General features: G+C 47.8%; 1 protein-coding gene and 1 non-coding gene across 11 annotated transcripts in view; both read left to right on the top strand.

Annotated features, from left to right (window-relative positions):
• SNF8 (SNF8 subunit of ESCRT-II) overlaps nt 1-21254 on the top strand; it is a 576904-nt gene that overhangs the window by 552491 nt on the left and 3159 nt on the right. For 8 of the 10 annotated variants that reach the window (XM_050765704.1, XM_050765706.1, XM_050765707.1 and 5 more), the window contains exons 2-8: nt 7002-7145; nt 7851-7901; nt 11222-11360; nt 14084-14188; nt 15267-15339; nt 18441-18582; nt 20063-20137. In XM_050765704.1, the coding sequence (XP_050621661.1) occupies nt 7092-7145; nt 7851-7901; nt 11222-11360; nt 14084-14188; nt 15267-15339; nt 18441-18582; nt 20063-20137 (639 nt within the window). In that variant the 5' untranslated portion in view covers nt 7002-7091. Of the gene's footprint in view, nt 1-6983; nt 7146-7850; nt 7902-11221; nt 11361-14083; nt 14189-15266; nt 15340-18440; nt 18583-20062; nt 20138-21254 lie in introns of those variants that run through there. The other 2 variants (XM_050765703.1, XM_050765712.1) reach the window with 2 other exon arrangements.
• On the top strand, nt 3877-4037 carry LOC126940002 (U1 spliceosomal RNA). Its single transcript, XR_007720535.1, has one exon. It is a non-coding gene; the product is annotated as a U1 spliceosomal RNA (small nuclear RNA).

The raw sequence follows: 21254 nt of genomic DNA on the forward strand, positions 1-21254 counted from the left end.
ACATTCCTACCAAAGCACTTATGCTTTTCCCCAGGATGTAAGCCCTGGGTCTGGGGGTTGTTGTGTGGAGATCTACCCGTCTTGTGGCCACCCAAGACCACCCTTCTGTCTGTAAGTTAACCTAATAAATTACCTAAAACCAAAATTAATAAATAAAATCAACTCAGGGAGAGAGTGGCAACCAGATTGGCCCAAGGGCTGGCAGTGAGCAAAATGGGGAGAACACAAGACAATGGGAGGGGTAGGATTGTGCCTCAAGGTATTCTGCTAATCAAACAAAACTCCTTTTTATTTTATTTTATTTTTTTTTGAGACAGATTCTTGCTGTGTCACCCAGCCTACTTTAAATTTTCTTTTCTTTTCTTTTATTTATTTTTATTTTTTTGATACGGAGTCTCGCTCTGTCGCCCAGGCTGGAGTGCAGTGGCCGGATCTCAGCTCACTGCAAGCTCCGCCTCCTGGGTTTACACCATTCTCCTGCCTCAGCCTCCCGAGTAGCTGGGACTACAGGCACCCGCCACCTCGCCCGGCTAGGTTTTTGTATTTTTTAGTAGAGACGGGGTTTCACCGTGTTAGCCAGGATGGTCTTGATCTCCCGACCTCGTGATCCGCCCGTCTCAGCCTCCCAAAGTGCTGGGATTACAGGCTTGAGCCACTGCGCCCGGCCGATTTTCTTTTATTTTTATTTTTTATTTTTTATATTTTTTGAGACAGAGTCTCACTCTGTCTCCCAGGCTGGAGTGCAGTGGCAAGATCTCAGCTCACTGCAACCTTCACCTCCCGGGCTCAAGCAATTCTCCTGCTTCAGCCTCCCAAGTAGCTGAGATTACAGGCATGTGCCACCACACCCAGCTAATTGTTGTACTTTTAGTAGAGACCAGGTTTCACCATGTTAGCCAGGCTGGTCTCGAACTCCTGACCTCAGGTAATCCGCCCGCCTCGGCCTCCCAAAGTGCTGGGATTACAGGCTTGAGCCACCGCGCCCGGCCTATCTTTTTTTTTAAAGGGTTATGATAAGGCTTTAAATGAGACCACCATGATATATATAAAAAAAAGGAAGACAATGTTTACAAAATGCCTAGCACAATGCCGAGCCCACAGTAAGAACGTTGTACAAATGGAAAAAAACTAACTTCTTTTTTTAGAGTTGGGGGTTTCCCTCCGTTGCCTAGGCTACAGTGCAGTGGTGTGATCATGGCTTACAGCAGCCTCAAACTCCTGGGCTGGAGATCTTCCTGCCTCAGTACTCCACCCACTTCTGCTCTGTGGCTGGAATTGTATTAATAGGTGTGAGCCATCATGTCCAGCTCAAAACTAAGTCTTTTTGATTCACCAACCTCCCCTGAAGACATCCAAAACCTCAGAAATGTAGATTCAAATTTCTCCCCTAGATAATCAGTTCTATCATGGAGAATCACTAAAACAAACCCTCTAAACAAAGACTTGCTCTAAATTGTGTGTATAGATTCCAGGAGCTCCAGGAATTTAAAGGAATAGAAACCAAGAATGTCAGAGCTGAAAGAAATCTTAGAGGTCAACTGGAGGCTGAGTGCACTGGCTCACACCTGTAATCCCAGTATTTAGGGAGGCCAAGGTGAGAGGATCACTTGAGCCCAGGAGATCAAGACCAGCCTGGGAAACAAGGCCAGACTTTATCTCTATGACAGTTTCAAAAAATTAACCAGGCACAGTGGCATGCATCTGTAGTCCCAGCTGCCTGAAAGGCTGAGGTCACAGGATCCCTTAAGCCCAGGAGTTCAAGGTTATGATGAGCTACGATGGCACCACTGCATTCCGGCCTGCGTGACATAATGAGGCCCTGTCTCAAAAAAAAAAAAAAAAAAAAAAAAAATTAAAAGACTATGTTCTGGCTGGGCGCGGTGGCTCACGCCTATAATCCTAGCACTTTGGGAGGCCGAGGCAGGCGGATCACCTGAGGTCAGGAGTTCGAGACCAGCCTGACCAACATGGAGAGACCCTCTCTCTACTAAAAATGCAAAGTTAGACGGGTGTGGGGCCGCATGCCTGTGGTCCCAGTTACTCGGGAGGCCGAGGCAGGAGAATCGCTTGAACCCGGGAGGCGGAGGTTGTGGTGAGCCAAGTTTGCGCCACTGCACTCCAGCCTGGGCAATAAGAGCGAAACTCCATCCCCCGACAAAAAAAAGACCATGTTCTTAGCCAACCTGCCACGAAGCCAATGAGTCAGTTAAAGCAAATGAGGGATTCCGTGATGGTCAGCATTCTGTGATGTGCTGGAAGCAGGCACAGTGGCAAGTGCCTTTGTCCCATCTGCTTGAGAGACTGAGGCAGGAGGATCACTTAAGCCCAGTTGTTCAAAGCTATAGTGCCCTGTGATAGCACCTGTGAATAGCCACCATATACCATCCTGGCAACATATCAAGCCCACAGTCAGAGTATTTACACCATGGACATAGGCAAATGCTACAAATCAGGGTTCCCCTCTCCCAGCCTGGCAAGGTAGTTGTTAAACCCTTACCAGGATATCACTGGTCAGCATATTTTCCCTAAAATTATAAAAGGGTACAAATGTATCTGCATAGGAGGATGAGCATGTCTGCCAGAGTGTGGCCACAAGTATAGCTATTGAGGTCCACTTTGTGCATCTAAGGGACTAGGCACAGCTGGGCGCAGTGGCAAGCCAGGCGTGGTGGCTCACGCCTATAATCCTGCACTTTGGGAAGCCGAGGCAGGTGGGTCACCTGAGGTTAGGAGTTCAAGACCAGCCTGGCCAATGTGGTGAAACCTCGTCTCTACTAAAAAGCCAAAATTAGTCGGCCATGGTTGTGGGTACCTGTAGTCCCAGCTACTTGGGAGGTTGAGGCAGGAGAATCGCTTGAACCCGGGAGGCAGAGGTTGCAGTGAGCTGAGATCACACCACTGCACTCTAGCCTGGGCAACGAGAGCGAAATTTGGTCTCAAAAAAAAAAAGGAGAAGTTGGGCGCACAGTGGCTCACGCCTGTAATCCCAGCACTCTGGGAAGCCGAGGCGGGCCGATCACCTGAGGTCGGGAGTTCAAGACCAGCCTGACCACCACGGAGAAACCCCGTCTCTACTAAAAATACAAAAACTTGGCCAGGCTTGGTGGTACATGCCTGTAATCCCAGCTACTCTGGAGGCTGAGGTAGGAGAATCGCTTGAACCTGGGAGGCAGAGGTTGCAGTGAGCCGAGATCGTGCCATTGCACTCCAGCCCAGGCAACAACAGTGAAACTCCATCTGAAAAAAAAGAAAAAAAAAGAAAAAAAAAAGGGACTAGGCATGTGTGTATGCATTTGAAGGCATGAATTATTAAATCTAAGTTCTTCATTGTGAGTGAGCAGATCAGTGTGCATACCTTAGGGCATTGCATAACGAGTCAAAGAGTAAGGGAGGAAGCAGGTGTATCTAGATGGTGTCAGTGAGTACCTAAGGGACCAAGTTTTGTGTTTGGAAGTTATGTAGTTAAGACCTCTTATGATGGCTGGGGGTGGTGGCTCCTGCATGGAATCTCAGCACTTTGGGAGGCCAAGGTGGGTGGATCACTTGAGGTTAGGAATTTGAAACCAGCCTGGCCAACATGGCGAAACCCTGTCTCTACTAAAAATACAAAAATTAGCCAGGTGTGGTGATGTGCGCCTGTAGTCCCAGCTACCCGGGAGGCTGAGGCAGGAGAATCGCTTGAACCCGGGAGGTGGAGATTGCGGTGAGCTGAGATCACGCCATTGCACTCTAGCCTAGGCAACAAGAGTGAAACACCGTCTCAAAAAAAAAAAAAAAAGAAAAAAGAAATAGATTTGTCTTCAAATAACAGGAAAACACAAAATAATAGTGGCTTTAGTAAGACAGAACATTATTTCTCTTTCTCATAAACACTCAATACTTTCCTGGCAGGGGAGATACCATTATCCTGAAGGTGGTTTTCTTAGGGCGAGGCTCATCCATTGCACTTGGAACGTGCCGACTCCTGCAATTTCCCCAAATGTGGCAAACTCGACTGCGTAATTTGTGGTAGTGGGGGGGACTGTGTTCGCGCTCTAGTAAAATAAAAAATAAAAATAAAAAATAGCCTGGGCATAGTAGCTCACGCCTGTAATCCTAGTACTTTGGGAGGCCAAGGTGGGCGGATTGCCTGAGCTCAGGAGTTCGAGACCAGGCTGGGCAACATGGTGAAACCCTGTTTCTACTAAAAAAAAAAAAAAAAAAAAAATTTAGGTATGGCGGCGTGCGCCTGTAGTCCTAGCTACTCGGGAGGCTGAGGCAGAATTGCTTGAACCTAAGAGGCAGAGGTTGCAGTGAGCCAAGATCGTGCCACTGCAGTCCAGCCTGGCGACAGAGCGAGACTCTGTCTCAAAGTAAATAAATAAATAAACACTCAGAGATTGGTGGCGTAGGGCTGGTATGACAGTCTGCTCCGTAAAAATCCTTGAGGATTGAAGCTCATTGTACTCATGGTTCCACCATTCCTCTAGGTCCAAAACGGCAGTTACATTTTGAAGCTCATTGGAACCTCCATCTCCCGGGTTCAAGCAATTATCCTGCCTCAGCCTCCCTAGTAGCTAGGATTACAGGCATGCGCCATCATGCCTGGCTAATTTTTTGTATTTTCAGTAGAAACAGGGTTTCACCATGTCGGTCAGGCTGGTCTCAAATTCCTGACCTCAGGTGATCTGCCTGCCCTTATGCTTGGGCCCACTCCCACACTGTAGAGTTTTCTTTCTTTTTTCTTTTCTTTTTTTTTTTCTTTTTTTTGAGACTGAGTCTGGCTCTGTCGCCCAGGCTGGAGTGCAGTGGCCAGATCTCAGCTCACTGCAAGCTCCGCCTCCCGGGTTTACGCCATTCTCCTGCCTCAGTCTCCTGAGTAGCTGGGACCACAGGCGCCCGCCACCTCGCCCGGCTAGTTTTTTGTATTTTTTAGTAGAGACGGGGTTTCACCGTGTTAGCCAGGATGGTCTCGATCTCCTGACCTCATGATCCTCCCGTCTCAGCCTCCCAAAGTGCTGGGATTACAGGCTTGAGCCACCGTGCCCGGCTTCTTTTTTTTTTGAGATGGAGTTTCCCTCTGTTGCCCAGGCTGGAGTGTAATGGTGCAGTCTTGGCTCACTGCAACCTCGGCCTCCCGGGTTCAAGTGATTCTCTTGCCTCAGCCTCCCGAGTAGCTGGGATTACAGGTGTGTGTCAACACATCTGGCTACTTTTGTATTTTTTTTAGTAGATCGAGGGTCTCACCATGTTGGCCAGGCTGGTCTCGAACTCCTGACCTCAAGTGATTCACCCGAGTCAGCCTCCCAAAGTGCTGGGATTACAGGCATGAGCCACCGTGCCCACGCTACTTTCATTTTCAATAAATCCCTTAATTCCTTCCTTGCTTTGTTTGTGTGTTTTGTCCAGTTGTTTTTTCAAGACCCCAAGAACCTGGACACCCTCCACCATTAACATATTTTGGCGAGACAGCCAGGAGGAAAACGTAAGCCCAAAGTTTGGGATTTATTTTCCCCCTTTTTCCTTTTCCTTTCTGCTCCATAAAGGGGAATCTCTCTCTCTCTCTCTCTCTCTCTCCCCGTTTCTCTCTCTTTCTCTCTTCCTTTCCAACCCGGGACCCTTGGTGGTCAGCACCTAAACATGGAAGCAACTGCAGGTTTTTGGCCATGGCCAGTGAGACTAAGGGGTTTCCATGTGGAGAAGCCTAACTACCACCTCCTGGTTCGCTTAAGGAACCTGGGTCTTTTTCATTTTTTTTCCTTTTTTTTTTTTTTGAGACGGAGTCTCGCTCTGTCGCCAAGGTTGGAGTGCATCGGCAGGATCTCTGCTCACTGCAACCTCTGCCTCCCAGGTTCAAGGAATTCTCTGCCTCAGCCTCCGGAGCAGCTAGGATTACAGGCACCAGCCACCACACCCAGCTAATTTTTTGTATTTTTAGTAGAGACGGGGTTTCAACATCTTGGCCGAGCTGGTCTTGAACTCCTGACCTCGTGATCCACCCACCTCGGCCTCCCAAAGTGCTGGGATTACAGGCGTGAGCTACCGCGCCCAGCCACAGATGACTGATTTTATCTCAAAAAATGAATAACAATCATAACTGATATTTATTTGTGTGCCAGGCATTGCACGATATGATTTACTACATTTTTTTCTTTGTTTTTTGAGACGGAGTCACGCTCTTGTCGCTCAGGCTTGGAGTGCAATGGCACAATCCTGGTTCATCGCAACCTCCGCCTCCTGGTTCAAGAGATTCTTCTGCTTCAGCCTCCCAAATACCAGGGATTACAGATGCGCACCACCACACCCTGCTAATTTTTTTGTATTTTTAGTACAGACGGGGGTTTCGCCTTGTTGGCCAGGCTGGTCTCGAACTCCTAACCTCAGGTGATCCACCCGCCTCAGCCTCCCGAAATGCTGGGATTACAGGCTTGAGCCACCGCGCCCGGCCATGAGTAGGTATTATTCTATTTCACTACTGTGGATAGTGAACCATAAAGACATTAAAATAATTTGCCTTAAGTTCCTGTACCATATGTAGTGGAACTGAGCTTCGCAGCCAGGCAATCTGACTTCAGAGTTCAACTTAACTTCAAGGCCCTTCGTAGTCAGAATCCTTTGTATGTGATTCCAACAGGTTAACTCCGTTAGGGCAGAGGGCTATTTTATGCTCAATATGGAACCCTGGATGGCCAACACAGCGTTTGGCACGTAAGAGGTGGTCCAGGGGCATTTGATGACCTCCAGGCAGTGGAGGGGCAGTCGAGGAAGACCAAGGCCCCAGGCGCCTACGTGGGCGGAATGCACAAGCTTGGGTCTTGGCGGCCGGGGCTCCACGTCCCAGCACTAGCCAACGAGGGCCTCGGCCGCGCGCGAATATTCGTGCCTTCCTCGCTGCGAGGCTTTGCGAATCTTGGCCACTAGCTAAAGGCGGGGTCGCCGGACTGGTAGCAACCGGAGACACTCAACCCCGCAGCAGGAAATGCGCCTCGTGGCTTCCGGCGCGTGCAGATGACGCGCGGCTCGGGCTTCCGCCTTGGGGAGCGGGCGGCGGAACCCGGGACGGGGAGACGTGGGGTCGCTGCAGCTGGGCGGCCCGCGGGCCCAGGGTGGGAATGCACCGCCGTGGGGTGGGAGCTGGCGCCATCGCCAAGAAGAAACTTGCAGAGGTGAGCAGGAAGAAGGCCGACCCACAACCTGCCCCTGACCCGTGCGAGACTGAATTCTCTCGGAGCCGAGTCCTACCCGTTAATCACCTCCCAGCAGAATCTGAGACGGGCTTCTTGGCCCCGGGATACAGAATGTCTCCAGCTTCCGGTGGATTGGCAGCGTTCCCAGATGCCCAGCCCTTTCTCCCACTTACCCAAGTTTTAACTACAAATGGGACTCTACTCACAAATCTACAGTCGTCGATTCTACTCCATCACCCTATCCTTCTCCCTAAGAAAACCATTTAAGAGAAACCCCCCTCTTTTCATCCCAAAGCTGTGGCAGCACAAGTGGGGGACCCCAGCGCCTACTCTCTTGTTTTTCTTTTTCTTTTTTTTTTTGAGACGGAGTCTTGCTCTGTCCCCCAGACTGGAGTGCAGTGGCGCGATCTCGGCTCACTGCAAGCTCCGCCTCCCGGGTCACGCCATCCTCCTGCCTCAGCCTCCCGAGTAGCTGGAACTACAGGCGCCCACTACCACGCTCGGCTAATTTTTTGTATTTTTAGTAGAGACGGTTTCACCGTGTTAGCCAGGATGGTCTCAGTCTCCTGACCTCGTGATCCGCCCGCCTCCGCCTCCCAAAGTGCTGGGATTACAGGCGTGAGCCACTACGCGCGGCCCCCAGCGCCCACTCTCTTAACTCATGCTGGTCTCTTTGTCTGACAGGCCAAGTATAAGGAGCGAGGGACGGTCTTGGCTGAGGACCAGCTAGCCCAGGTGAGTCGGCTGGGGGGCCCCAGGCAGGGAGGGAGACCTAACAGGGCTGGCCAAAACACCTTGGATACGAATTTGATTGTGTAGATTGAACTAGAAATAGGGTGTTTGGCAAATTTTGATTTCTGAACCGCTGAGATCTTTTAAGTGACTTGCTAATAACAATAATGGCCAACATATTTGAGTGATTACATGCTTGTAACGTCCCAGGCATGTAACGTCCCAGGCATTTGTCTATTTTCTTTACATATACTGTCTTGTTCAGTCCTCATTACAGTCCCATAAGGAGGGAACCCTATTATTCTGAGGGTTTTTTTTTTCTTTTTTTGATGGAGTCTTGCTCTGTTGCCCAGACTGGAGTACAGTGGCATGATCTCAGCTCACTGCAGCCTCCGTTTCCCGGGTTCAAGTGATTCTCCAACCTCAGCCTCCCGAGTAGCTACAACTACAGGCATGCGCTACCACGCCCGGCTAATATATATTTTTTTTTTTTTTGAGACGGAGTGTTGCTCTGTCGCCCAGGCTAGCGCGCAGTGGCGCGATCTCGGCTCACTGCAACCTCCACCTCCCAGGTTCAAGCGATTCTCCTGCCTCAGCCTCCCGAGTAGTTGGAATTACAGGCGCCCGCCACTGCACCCGGCTAATTTTTGTATTTTTAGTAGAGACGGGGTTTCACCATCTTGGCCAGGCTGGTCTCGAACTCCTGACCTCATGATCCACCCGCCTCGGCCTCTCAAAGTGCTGGGATTACAAGCGTGAGCCACCACGCCCAGACAGTTTTTGTATTTTTAGTAGAGACAGGGTTTCTCCATGTTGGTCAGGCTGGTCTCAAATTCTTGACTTTGTGATCCACCCACCTTGGCTTCCCAAAGTGCTGGAATTACAGGTGTGAGCCACCGTGCTTGGCCCTAATTTTTGTATTTTTTTTGTAGAGTCAGGGTTTCGCCATGTTGGCTGGGCTGGTCTTGAACTCCTGGCCTCAGGTGATCTGCCCGAGGTGATCCGCCCGCCTCAGCCTCCCAAAGTGCTGGGACTACAGTCGTGAACCACCGTGCCTGGCCGTATTCTGAGTTCAAAATTGAGAGCTGGGCGCTGTGGGGTACGCCTGTAATCCCAGCACTATGGGAAGCTGAGGAAGGCTGATCACTGGAGGTCAGGAGTTCGAGACCAGCCTGGCCAACATGGTGAAATCCCGTCTCTACTAAAAATACAAAAATTAGCCGGGCGTGGTGGCTGGCTCCTGTAGTCCCAGCTACTGAGGAGGCTGAGGTAGGAAAATTGCATGAACCCAGGAGGCAGAGGTTGTAGTAAGCCAGTATCTTGCCACCGCGTTCCACCTTGGGGGACAGAGCAAGACTCTGTCTCAAAAAAAAAAAAAAAAAAAAAGGCCAGGCGTGGTGGCTCACACCTGTAATCTCAGCACTTTGGGAGGCCGAGGTGGGCGGATCACCTGAGGTCAGGAGTTCGAGACCAGCCTGACCAACATGGAGAAACCCCATCTCTACTAAAAATATAAAATTAGCTGGGCGTAGTGGCACATGCCTGTAATCCCAGCTACTTGGGAGGCTGAGGCAGAAGAATGTCTTGAACCCAGGAGGTGGAGTTTGCAGTGAGCCGAGATTGTGCCACTGCTCTCCAGCCTGGGCGACAAGAGCAAAACTCTGTCTCAAAAAAAAAAAAAAGAAAAGAAAAAGAAATTGGGACACTGGGGTATTAAGTAATATATCCAAGGTTATATGGGTAGTAAGTGGTAGAGCTGTTATTGATTTACGTCCTCTGGGGCTTTTCATTTTAAATACTTCAGAATAAAATGAAAATATTGCCTAACCTGTGGCACCCACACCACCATCATGACATCTAGGCACACACCAGGACAGTGTGTGAGTGATGGGTGTGCAGCTCCTGTGCAGTTTTCTTTTCCAGCCCTTCCCTGCTCTTTACATGCTCCAAGTTTACGCAGTGATTGTGATTGGGGAAGAAGAGGAGGAAGCTGTTAAACAGGAAAACGGGGCTGTGAGCTGAAGAAAAATAGTAGGCCCAGGCTGTGCTCTTCAAAAGCTCCCACTCACAGGGGAGATGACTGCAGGAATCAACTGAAAATTGTGATTAAAAGAATGTGGAGGTTTCTAACAGTTTTATGTGAGAAATATTGGGCTAGGAGTGCTTATTCTTGGTGGAATAGAAGATGGTCCTTGTTAATTAGGAAAAGAGAAGGGGTAATACAAAGTCAGAAAATCCCCAGGTCTTTTGTATTTAACATGAAATGCAATCTGGCAAATTAAAGTCCCAGAGTAGTTCTTTATCTGGAATTGATCCCCAGGGAGGTTCATGACGCAAAAGTTTTTTTTTTTAATTTATATTGGTTGGTTGATTGATTGATTGATTGACCCTGCGCGGTGGCTCACATCTGTAATCCCAGCACTTTGGGAGGCTGAGGCTGATGGATTGCTTGAAGTCAGGAATTCGAGACCAGCCTGGCCCACATGATGAAATCCTGTCTTCACTAAAAATACAAAAATTAGCCAGGTGTGGTGGTGTGTGCCTGTCGTCCCAACTACTCAGGAGGCTGAGGCAAGAGAATCGCTTGAACTGGGAGGCTAAGGTTGCAGTGAGCTGAGATTGTGCCAGTGCACTCCAGCCTGGGCAACAAAGCAAGACTCTGTCTCAAAAAAAAATTTAAAAAAAAAAAATATATATATGTTGATTGATTGAGACAGAGTCTTGCTATGTTGCCCCAGCTAAACTTGAACTCCTGGGCTCAAGTGATCCATTGTGGGATTACAGGTGTGAGCCACCATTCCTGGCCAGACTCATAGGTTAAACAGATTCATGCAACACTTCATTTTTTTCCCTTCCACCCTTTCCATCGGGGGGTAAAGATTTTCTAATGGGTGAACACTGCATTCCCTCATTTCTAAGATACAATGAATTATTAGGTACATCTTCAAATTAATAAGTTTTTCTGGGTAAAAGAAAAGGAATACCACATTATATATAACACTTTGTTCTTTTTTTGTGCATGTATTTGGTTGTATATATGTGCACCTTGATTATTAAATACATCCTGATTTTAGAACAGGAACGCACAAAAAATTGTCTAGTTTGGAAGTGAGAAAACAGTACAGCATCCCATTTCTGCTGACAACAGAACTGTGAAGGAGAGGCAGGGATAAAGAGAGAGATAGATGGTAAACAGCATAATGGTAGGCTGAGAGAGACTGGTTATTTCAGCCTTTGCCATGCCACAGGACTGGGCACCTATTTTTGGCATCTGATTATCATCTGGCTGGGCTGCCCTTCACCACTCCCTGTCCATCCAACAGATGTCAAAGCAGTTGGACATGTTCAAGACCAACCTGGAGGAATTTGCCAGCAAGCACAAGCAGGAGATCCGGAAGAATCCTGAGTTCCGTGTGCAGTTCCAGGACATGTGTGCAACCATTGGCGTGGATCCGCTGGCCTGTAAGAAGTTGTCTGTAGGGTTCCAGTGTTCTTATAGAGAACCTTAGGGACAGAAGCTCACATAGTTGTTACCACTGTTGGGGTATCTGCTAGAAAGGCCTACAAGAAGACCCAGAAGGTGTCATCTTTAGGGAGTACCTAGCAGGATGGCTAGTTACTGTCTGATATGGAAGATAGACCAACTATAGGCTGAGTAGCCAGTGTCCATGATCATTCCTTGAATGATCTACAGTAGAATTTTTTATGGCATTTTCCCTCTTTATTAAAAAATATTTAATTTTGGCCAGGTGCAGTGGCTCATGCCTATAATCCCAGCACTTTGTGAGGCCAAGGCAGGCAGATCACTTGAATCCAGGAGTTCAAGATCAGCTTGGGCAACATGGCGAGACCCCATCTCTACAAAAACTATAAAAATTTGCCATGTGTGGTGGCATGTGTCTATAGTCCAGCTACTTGGGAGGCTGAGGTAGGAGGATTGCTTGAGCCTAGGAAGTTGAGGCTGCAGCAAGACCTTGTTAAAGTTTTGGTTTTTTTTTTTTGAGACAGAGTCTTGCTCTGTCACCCATGCTGGAGTGCAGTGGTGCCATCTTGGCTCACTGCAACCTCTGCCTTCCAGGTTCAAGCAATTCTTGTGCTTCAGCCTCCCAAGTAGCTGGGATTACAGGCCTGTACCACCAAACCTGGCTAATTTTTATATTTTTTATAGAAAGGAGGTTTCACCATGTTGTCCAGTTTGGTTTTGAACTCTTGGGATCAAGTGATCAGCCTTTCTTGGCCTCCCAAAGTGCTGGGATTACAGGCGTGAGCCTCTGCACTGAGCCCTTCCTCATACTTATAAACTTAAAAAAAAATTATTGACCGGGCATGGTGGCTCACGCCTGTAATCCTGGCACTTTGGGAGGCTGAGGCAGGCAGATCATGAGGTCAGGAGATGGAGACCATCCTGGCTAACATGGTGAAACCCTGTCTCTACTAAAAATTAGCCAGGCGTGGTGGCATGTGACGGTAATCCCAGCTACTTAGGAGGCTGAGGCAGGAGAATCACTTGAACCCGGGAGGTGAAGGTTGCAGTGAGCCAAGATTGTGCCCCTGCACTTCAGCCTGGGCAACAGAGCGAGACTCCATCTCAAAAAAAAAAAAAAAAAAATTACTAATTTATTATTTTTTAGTGTTGAGGTTTCTGTCACCTAGGCTGGAGTGCATTGGTGCATTCAGCCCACTGCAGCCTTCAACTCCAGGGTTCAAGTTACTTTTCTGCCTCAACCTCCCGAGTGGCGCTGGGACTAGAGGCGTGAGCCACCGTGCCTGGCCCTAGTGTTTTTTTTTTTTTTTTTTGAGACAGTCTCGCTCTGTTGCCCATGCTGGAGTACAGTTGTGCTGCAATCTTGGCTCACTGCAACCTTCTCCTGGGTTCAAGTGATTCTCCCGCCTCAGCCTCCTGAGTAGCTGGGACCACAGGTGTGTGCCACCATGCCTGGCTAATTTTTTGTGTGTTTAGTAGAGACAGGGTTTTAGCGTGTTAGCCAGGATGGCCTTGATCTGACCTCGTGATCTACCCGTCTCAGCCTCCCAAAGTGCTGGGATTACAGGCGTGAGCCACCGCTCCTGGCCTGGCCCCGACTTTTTAAACATACATGGGATTATAATTACTACTGCTCTACAACCTGCATTTTTCTTTTTTTTTTTTTTTTTTTTTTAGATGGAGTTTTGCTCTTGATGCCCAGGCTAGAGTGCAATGGCATGATCTTGGGTCACTGCAACCACCCAGGTTCAAGCGATTCTCCTGCCTCAGCCTCCCGAGTAGCTGGGATTACAGGTGCCTACCACCATGCCTGGCTAATTTTGTATTTTTAGTAGAGACGGGGTTTCTCCATGTTGGTCAGGCTGGTCTCAAACTCCTGACCTCAGGTGATCCGCCTGCCTCTGCCTCCCAGAGTGCTGGGATTACAGGTGTGAGCCACTGCGCCCAGCCCGTATTTTATTTTTTATTTCCACACTCCTGGTAACTTGCAGAACATCAGTGGATTTTGGATGCTGAGTCTGCATATTCTTTCTCTTAGTCTTGTCTAGACCGTATTTCCCATTATATTTCACTGTATGTTGTGTGAATGGAAACTCGTTTTTTCAGTATCCTGAGCCAGAATTAGCCAAATAGAAATGACTTTTGTTTTATTTTTTCAATTTTTATTTATTTATTTATTTATTTATTTATTTTTGAGACAGTTGCGCTCTTGTTGCCCAGGCTGGAGTATGTTGGTACAATCTTGGCTCACTGCAACCTCTGCCTCCTGGGTTCCAGCAATTCTCCTGTCTCAGCCTCCCAAGTAGCAGGGATTACAGGCGCACGCCACCACTCCTGGCTAATTTTTTTTTATTTTTAGTAGAGATGGGGTTTTGCTGTGTTGGCCAGGCTGGTCTCGAACTCTTGGTCTCAAGCGATCCGCCCACCTTGGTGTCTGAAAGTACTGGAATTACAGGCATGAGCCACTGCAGCCAGCCAGAAATGACTTTTAGATTGCCTGCCCTCTGGAACTGTCTGGCCCTGTTCTTCAGCAGGAGTTACCGTAATAAGTCTGATTTTTTCCTGAGTAGCAAATGGAGCAGAAGAACTTCATGCCATGCAGGGAAAACTTCCCATACGATAGATGTTTTAATGCAGCTTTGAAAGAAAAGAAGGGATATAAATTAATCAATAACCGAGATTTTGTTTTTCTGTCTTGTAGCTGGAAAAGGATTTTGGTCTGAGATGCTGGGCGTGGGGGACTTCTATTACGAACTAGGTGTCCAAATTATCGAAGTGTGCCTGGCGCTGAAGCATCGGAATGGAGGTGAGGGTGGCTGGGTCCTGTGAACTGGACTCTGGACTTCTCTGAGAGGGAGAAAACCGTAAAAGATTATCGTTTCCGTCCTGCAGTCTACAGGCCTCTAAGGACTTGAGAGACATCTTAGCTGTTTCATGCAGTTGAATCCATGGCAAGTCTCCATGGCCAAGGGTAAATAGAATTACCTGAACGATTGTCTCTGTTCTCCAAAGATCTTTGGCCAGGAAGGTCTAATCCCTACTCAGTACAGAAAATAGTAGGGAGGTAGGAAATCGGCCTTTTCCCCTGATGTCTGATGTGTCTGGAGTGATTTTCTCATTAGTAACTGTAGTCCTGCACTGTCTCTCTGACGTATGGGAATGCCAGCTGAGTCTCTGTGTTCCCTAAAATGTGACCTTAAAATTCGTCATTGGGTGATGCCATCTTTCTTAGTAAGCACATTAAATGGTGTGGATTGAAGTTGCAGAAAGAAAACTTAAAACCATTTACAAATCATCATCGACTATAAATAGACACGGCCTTGATGTCAAGAGGACATTTATAGTTTTTCAAAGATGACACTGCTTTTGTTTTTAGATTTTCATGGCTCTCACTCTGTTGACAGGCCTAGCAAAGTCTCAGAATCCATTTCTCATATTATGGCCAGTTATTTCATAAGGAGAGAGTGTTTTTTTTTTTGAGACAGAGTCTCCCTCTTGTTGCCCAGGCTGGAGTGCACTGGCGCGATCTTGGCTTACTGCAACCTCTGCCTCCCAGGTTCACGTGATTCTCCTGCCTCAGCCTCCCTAGTAGCTGGGATTACAGGCATGCGCTACCACGCCTGGCTAATTTTGTATTTTTAGTAGAGATGGGGTTTCTCCATGTTGGTAAGGCTGATCTCGAACTCCCAGCCTCAGGTGATGCACCCACCTCGGCCTCCCAAAGTGCTGGGATTACAGGCGCGAGCCACTGTGCCCGGCCAAGGAGAGAGTTAAAAAAAGTTAGGAACTAGAATGTTACTTGCTATTCATAGGCCACTGGAATGTAATGGCTGTCGACTTATTTAAAGTGGGTAATCTCTTTTTCTGATTTCTGTCTCCAATAGGTCTGATAACTTTGGAGGAACTACATCAACAGGTGTTGAAGGGAAGGGGCAAGTTCGCCCAGGATGTCAGTCAGTAGGTCTTCTTTCAATCCCTTGGAGTACAGAAAGAGGTCTTTAAAATTCAGATGGGGGCTGGGCGTGGTGGCTCACGCCTGTAATCCCAGCACTTTGGGAGGCCGAGGTGGGTGGATCATGAGGTTAGGACATTGAGACCATCCTGGCTAACACAGTGAAACCCCGTCTCTACTAAAAATACAAAAAATTAGCCAGGCGTGGTGGCAGGCGCCTGTAGTCCCAGCTACTCGGGAGGCTGAGGCAGGAGAATGGTGTGAACCCAGGAGGCAGAGCTTGCAGTGAGCCGAGACCGCGCCACTGCACTCCAGCCTGGGCAACAGAGCGAGACTCTGTCTTAAAATAAAAAAAAATTTAAAAATTCAGATGGAACTCTTTTCTCCCTATTCCTCATGTCTAGGCTAGCTTAGAAATCTGTATGATCTCCATATTGTACAGAAAAAAAAAAAAATGAAACAAACAAAAAATAAGAGACAGGGTTTCACTGTTGCCCAGGCTGGAGTACAGTGGCACGATCATAGCTTACTGCTACCAAGATCGTTGCTTACCTGCAGCCTCAAGGAATCCTCCCCCCTCAGCCTCCCAAGTAGTTGGGATTATAGGCATGGGCCCGTACGCCTGGCTATTTTTAGAAAACAGAAAATATAGAGATATAAAAAGGGAAACAAAAACCATTATTTCTCAACTAAGAGATTACAACTGCTATATATTTTAATGTAGTTCCTTCCAAGCATTTCTTCATGTATTATTTTTTAACAAACTTGGGGCTATATATAGTCTTTGTTTTTCTTTGAGAAAGAGTCTTGCTGTCGCCCAGACTGGAGTGCAGTGGCCTGATCTTAGCTCACTGCAACCTCTGCCTTCTGGATTCAAGCAATTCTTGTGCCACAGCCTCCCCAGTAAGGTGTGCACCACCTTGCCCGGCTAATTTTTGTATTTTTAGTAGAGATGGGGTTTCACCATGTTGGCCAGGCTGGTTTTGAACTCCTGGCCTCAAGTGATCTGCCCGCCTCAGCTTCCCAAAGTGCTTGGATTGCAGGTGTTAGACTGTATCCAAGGGCTGTATATAGTCTTGAGATTATTTGAGGCCAAGGAGACTAGAGTGGGTGCCTAGAAAGGCTGGGGAAGGAGGTGGTAGTGAGATGATGGAATATAAATTGATCTAGTTCACCAGCCTCTTTGTGTGAGTCCAGTTTGAGAAAAGATAAAAGGCTGTTTTTGATGTAACTTCCAAGGAGTCAGCCTACTATGAGATCTTGAAGACCTAGAATATTCAAAGAAAAGTAACGAGGCTGGGTGCAGTAGCTTACACCTGTAATCCTAGCCCTTTGGGAGGCTGAGGTGGGAGGATTGCTTGAGGACAGGAGTTTGAGACCAGCCTGGGCAGTGTAGTGAGACCTTGTCTCTACAAAAAGTAGTTGGGTGTTGAGGCACGCACCCATAGTTCTAGGCTGCAGTGAGCTGTGATTGCACCACTGCACTCCAGCCTGGGACACAGCAAGATGTCATCTCTACTTTTCTTTTTTTTTTTTTTGAAATGGACTCTCGCTCTGTTGCCCAGGCTGGAGCGCAGTGGCGCAATCTCGGCTCACTGCAACCTCTGCCTCCCCGGTTCAAGTGATTCTCCTGCCTCAGCCTCCCGAGTAGCTGGGATTACAGGTACCTGCCACCGCGCCCTGCTAGTTCTTGTATTTTTAGTGGAGATGGGGTTTCACCATGTTGGCTAGGCTGGTCTCAAACTCTCAGCCTCCCAAAGTGCAGGGATTACAGGTGTAAGCCACTGCACCTGGCCAAGACCTCATCTCTTTAAAAAAAAAAAAAAAAAGGCCGGGCGCGGTGGCTCAAGCCTGTAATCCCAGCACTTTGGGAGGCCGAGACAGGCGGATCACGAGGTCAGGAGATCGAGACCATCCTGGGTAACACAGTGAAACCCCGTCTCTACTAAAAATACAAAAACTTAGCCGGGCGAGGTGGCAGGCGCCTGTAGTCCCAGCTACTCAGGAGGCTGAGGCAGGAGAATGGCATGAACCCGGGAGGCGGAGCTTGCAGTGAGCTGAGATCCGGCCACTGCACTCCAGCCTGGGTGACAGAGCGAGACTCCGTCTCAAAAAATAAAAAAAATATTTAAAAAAAAAAAAAAAGGAAAGTGATAACAAAAGATTACTAGCCATACTCATTGCAAATTCTCATGAAGAGAGGGTGAGCATTTGAAGCATTTCAGTTTGCTATTCTTGAGAGTTGGAGAATGCATTCCAATCTACCTAAAAGTGCCCTTTCCCTGGCTGTTTGGGTGATATATTTTTGAGCTTTGGCAGAGGTTTTAAACTCTGTGTGTGGGCTGGATATGTGATCTACACACTGTTTTGTAGGTTTTCTTCTTTGATTTCAGTTAGAATCAGAAAACTTGGTAGTATTGGGCTTGAATTTCCACTTGGCAATAATCAGCTGGGTTGCCCCCTTTAAAGTAGATAAGCATTCTCTAGTTTGCCACAGGTGACACTACCCCCTATTGCCTCTTCAGCTCACTCATTCACGTTTCCTGATGGGCATCTGCAGGTGTATCTTTGACCTCTGTCTGGGTGTTGGAATGAGTGGTTTGCTGAGCAGAGAGCCTGACTCCTATGATTGTCAAAGCATCACTTATTGCTCCTTGACCCTGTCTTTTTACTGACATAGTTGAGTGTTGTGCAGCCTTTTATTATTTTAGAGGCAGGGTCTTGCTCTGTCACCCAGGTTGGAGTACAGTGGTGCACAATCACAGCTCACTGCAGCCTTGAACTCCTGGGCTCACGTGATCCTCCTACCTCAGCCTCCCAAGGACTATAGGCGATTGCCACCATGCCCTGCTAATTTTTTATTTTTTTATTTTTTAGTAAAGACAAAGTCTTGCTGTGTTGCCCAGGCTGGTCTCTAACCCCTGGGCTCAAGCAGTCCTCTCATGTGGGCATCCCAAAAGTGTTGGGATTATGGGTATGAGCCACTGCGCCTGGGAGTTGTGCAGTCTTTTAAATTTTCTGTCAGTGTCCTGCCCAGGGCAGAGCTGAAACTGTGTTGTTAGGTCTGATCTTCCAAGGGTCGTTAAGCAACTCTTCCTCACCTCAGAGACGACCTGATCAGAGCCATCAAGAAACTAAAGGCACTTGGCACTGGCTTCGGCATCATCCCTGTGGGCGGCACTTACCTCATTCAGTCTGTTCCAGCTGAGCTCAATATGGATCACACCGTGGTGCTACAGCTGGCAGAGGTACTGATGCACCTTCGAGTGTGTGTGTGTGCAGGTACTGGGATGCAAGGCTGTCAGCAGTTCTGAGCTCCTGCTCCCCATTATGCAGGTCTTTTGCTGAGACTATCCAATGGATGAACTACTCAGGCCTGTTCTTGTTCAGCAGACATTTATTGAGCAGCTACAGTGCAAAGCACTGGGCCAGGCTGTGGGGCATATAAAGAGAGGAATGATAAAATTCCTGCTCTCAAGGAGCTTACAGTCTAGTCAGGTAGACAGACATGCAGACAACTAACTAGATTTCTTTGGGTAGCCAGACTCTGATGTCTTTTGAAACTACTTTATGGATTCTTCAAAAACAGATTTTAAAAAATCTTGTTTGCCATGCCTCTGTCCCTCATTATGCCTTAAGCTAATGCTATCTTCCCCCAAATCCCCATCAAGTATTTAGGGTAGATATGTTCAGTTTTCTTTATTATTTTTGAGATGGAGTTTCACTCGTTGCCCAGGCCAAAGTGCAATCGCGCAATCTTGGCTTACTACGATCTCAGCCTCCTGGGCTCAAGTGATTCTCCTGCCTCAGCCTCCCAAGTAGCTGGGATTACAGGCGTGTGCCACCACGCCCAGCTAATTTTGTAATTTTAGTAGAGATGAGGGTTCTCCATGTTGGCCAGGCTGGTCTCGAACTCCCGACCTCAGGTGATGTGCCCGCCTCGGCCTCCCAAAGTTCTGGGATTATAGGCGTGAGCCACCTCGCCTGGCCCAGTTTTCTTTATAATGTAAAACAGAACTAAATAAGGGAGGGGCTTTTCTGTATTGGAGGATGAGTAGAATGAGGCAGGGCAAGGGCTGAATATTTAAATAATGGATATTATTAGCAGTTTATGATTCTTCTTCCTATCAGTTAATTGTTCAGAATCTTCCCTTGTCATGCTCGAGTGCTTTGCAGAAGTCTAACTTAACATGTTAGTAAAAGGGACCCACTTTTTTTGTTTTTTTGGGATGGAGTCTCACTCTGTCGCCCAGGCTGGCATGCAGTGGCACAATCTCTGGCTCACTGCAGCCTCCACCTCTCAGGTTCCAACGATTCTCCTGCTTCAGCCTCCCGAGTAGCTGGGATTACAGGCATGTGCCACCATGCCCGGCTAATTTTTGTATTTTTAGTAGAGATGGGGTTTCACCATGTTGGCAAAGCTGGTCTCGAACTCTTGACCTCAGGTGATACCCCCACCTCAGCCTCCCAAAGTGCTAGGATCACAGGCATGAGCCACTGTGCCTGGCCTGGACTCCACTTTTAAGATTGAACCCACCAACCTACCTCTGTCATGCTGAAAGTCACTTGTCTCTCTCCCTGCTGGAACCTTTAAACATTTTCTGTGTTCCCTCATGCTTGACAGCTTTTCCTCCTGTCTGGATAAGTCTGTTGTTCCTGGGCAGGTCCTGGGTTCTAAGGGAAGGTGCACTCTTTAACTGATTCAATCCCCATTCCTCCTTCCTTCAGAAGAATGGCTACGTGACTGTCAGTGAGATCAAAGCCAGTCTTAAATGGGAGACCGAGCGAGCGCGGCAAGTGCTGGTATGCAACTTTGGAAGTCCAGAAAAGACAGGCCCCAGTTGGGAGGATGTGGGTTCCACAAAGGCAGGAGCTTCAGGATTGCTTTGCTGGCCTTCTGCCTTGAAGGCTATTGCTGCCATGCTAGAAGGAAGCCCAGCACTTCTCTTCATGCTACCAAGAAGGTAGAACTCAGGAAGGCAGGTTCCTAACTCTTGGTGTGCACACAATACCAGGCTGCCCCTGCTACTTGGGGAACCGACACTCTCTTTCCTGAACATGCTGAGCCTGGACTGGTCAGGAGATTAACATAGTTTGTACTGAAAGTAACACTGTTAGTACAGTGATGGGAATTATTAACTATGTTAATTACATATCTGTAATTATCCTCTAAGCATTATATTGCATAGTATATACTCTAGCTTTATACATAAACATTTTGTGGTACTGAAGAATGAATGTGAAGAGGGAGCAATGTTAACAACTCTGGCTTCAGTACCTTTTTTCCTTATCCAAGCAATTCAGCTGTCTAAACCTTTCATTTCATCTGTAAAATGGGGATAACATATTTATCTACCTAATGATATTGGACAGAACCAACCCATTTTGAGCATATTTCCAGTTCTAGGAACTGAGTCTATTCTTGCATAAGTATGGTCAATTATGTTTGCTACCTGGTATAAGTTAACTCAAAGGTAGCTAAACAGTGATCTCAGGCCGGGCGCGGTGGCTCAAGCCTGTAATCCCAGCACTTTGGGAGGCCGAGACGGGCGGATCACGAGGTCAGGAGATCGAGACCATCCTGGTTAACACGGTGAAACCCCGTCTCTACTAAAAAATACAAAAAAAAAACTAGCCGGGCGAGGTGGCAGGCGCCTGTAGTCCCAGCTACTCCGGAGGCTGAGGCAGGAGAATGGCGTAAACCCGGCAGGCGGAGCTTGCAGTCAGCTGAGATCCGGCCATTGCACTCCAGCCTGGGTGACAGAGCGAGACTCCGCCTCAAAAACAAAAAACAAAAAACACAGTGATCTCTGTGTTGTTTCTGGGAAAATGGAGGCAGTGATTTGCTGAAGGCCATACAGCAAATATTTCTGTAGCCATGTGTTCTTTCCACTATATCCCACTATGCTAGGCTTTACCC

Source organism: Macaca thibetana, chromosome 16, assembly GCF_024542745.1.
Source record: "Macaca thibetana thibetana isolate TM-01 chromosome 16, ASM2454274v1, whole genome shotgun sequence".
NCBI classification, from domain to species: domain Eukaryota; kingdom Metazoa; phylum Chordata; class Mammalia; order Primates; family Cercopithecidae; genus Macaca; species Macaca thibetana.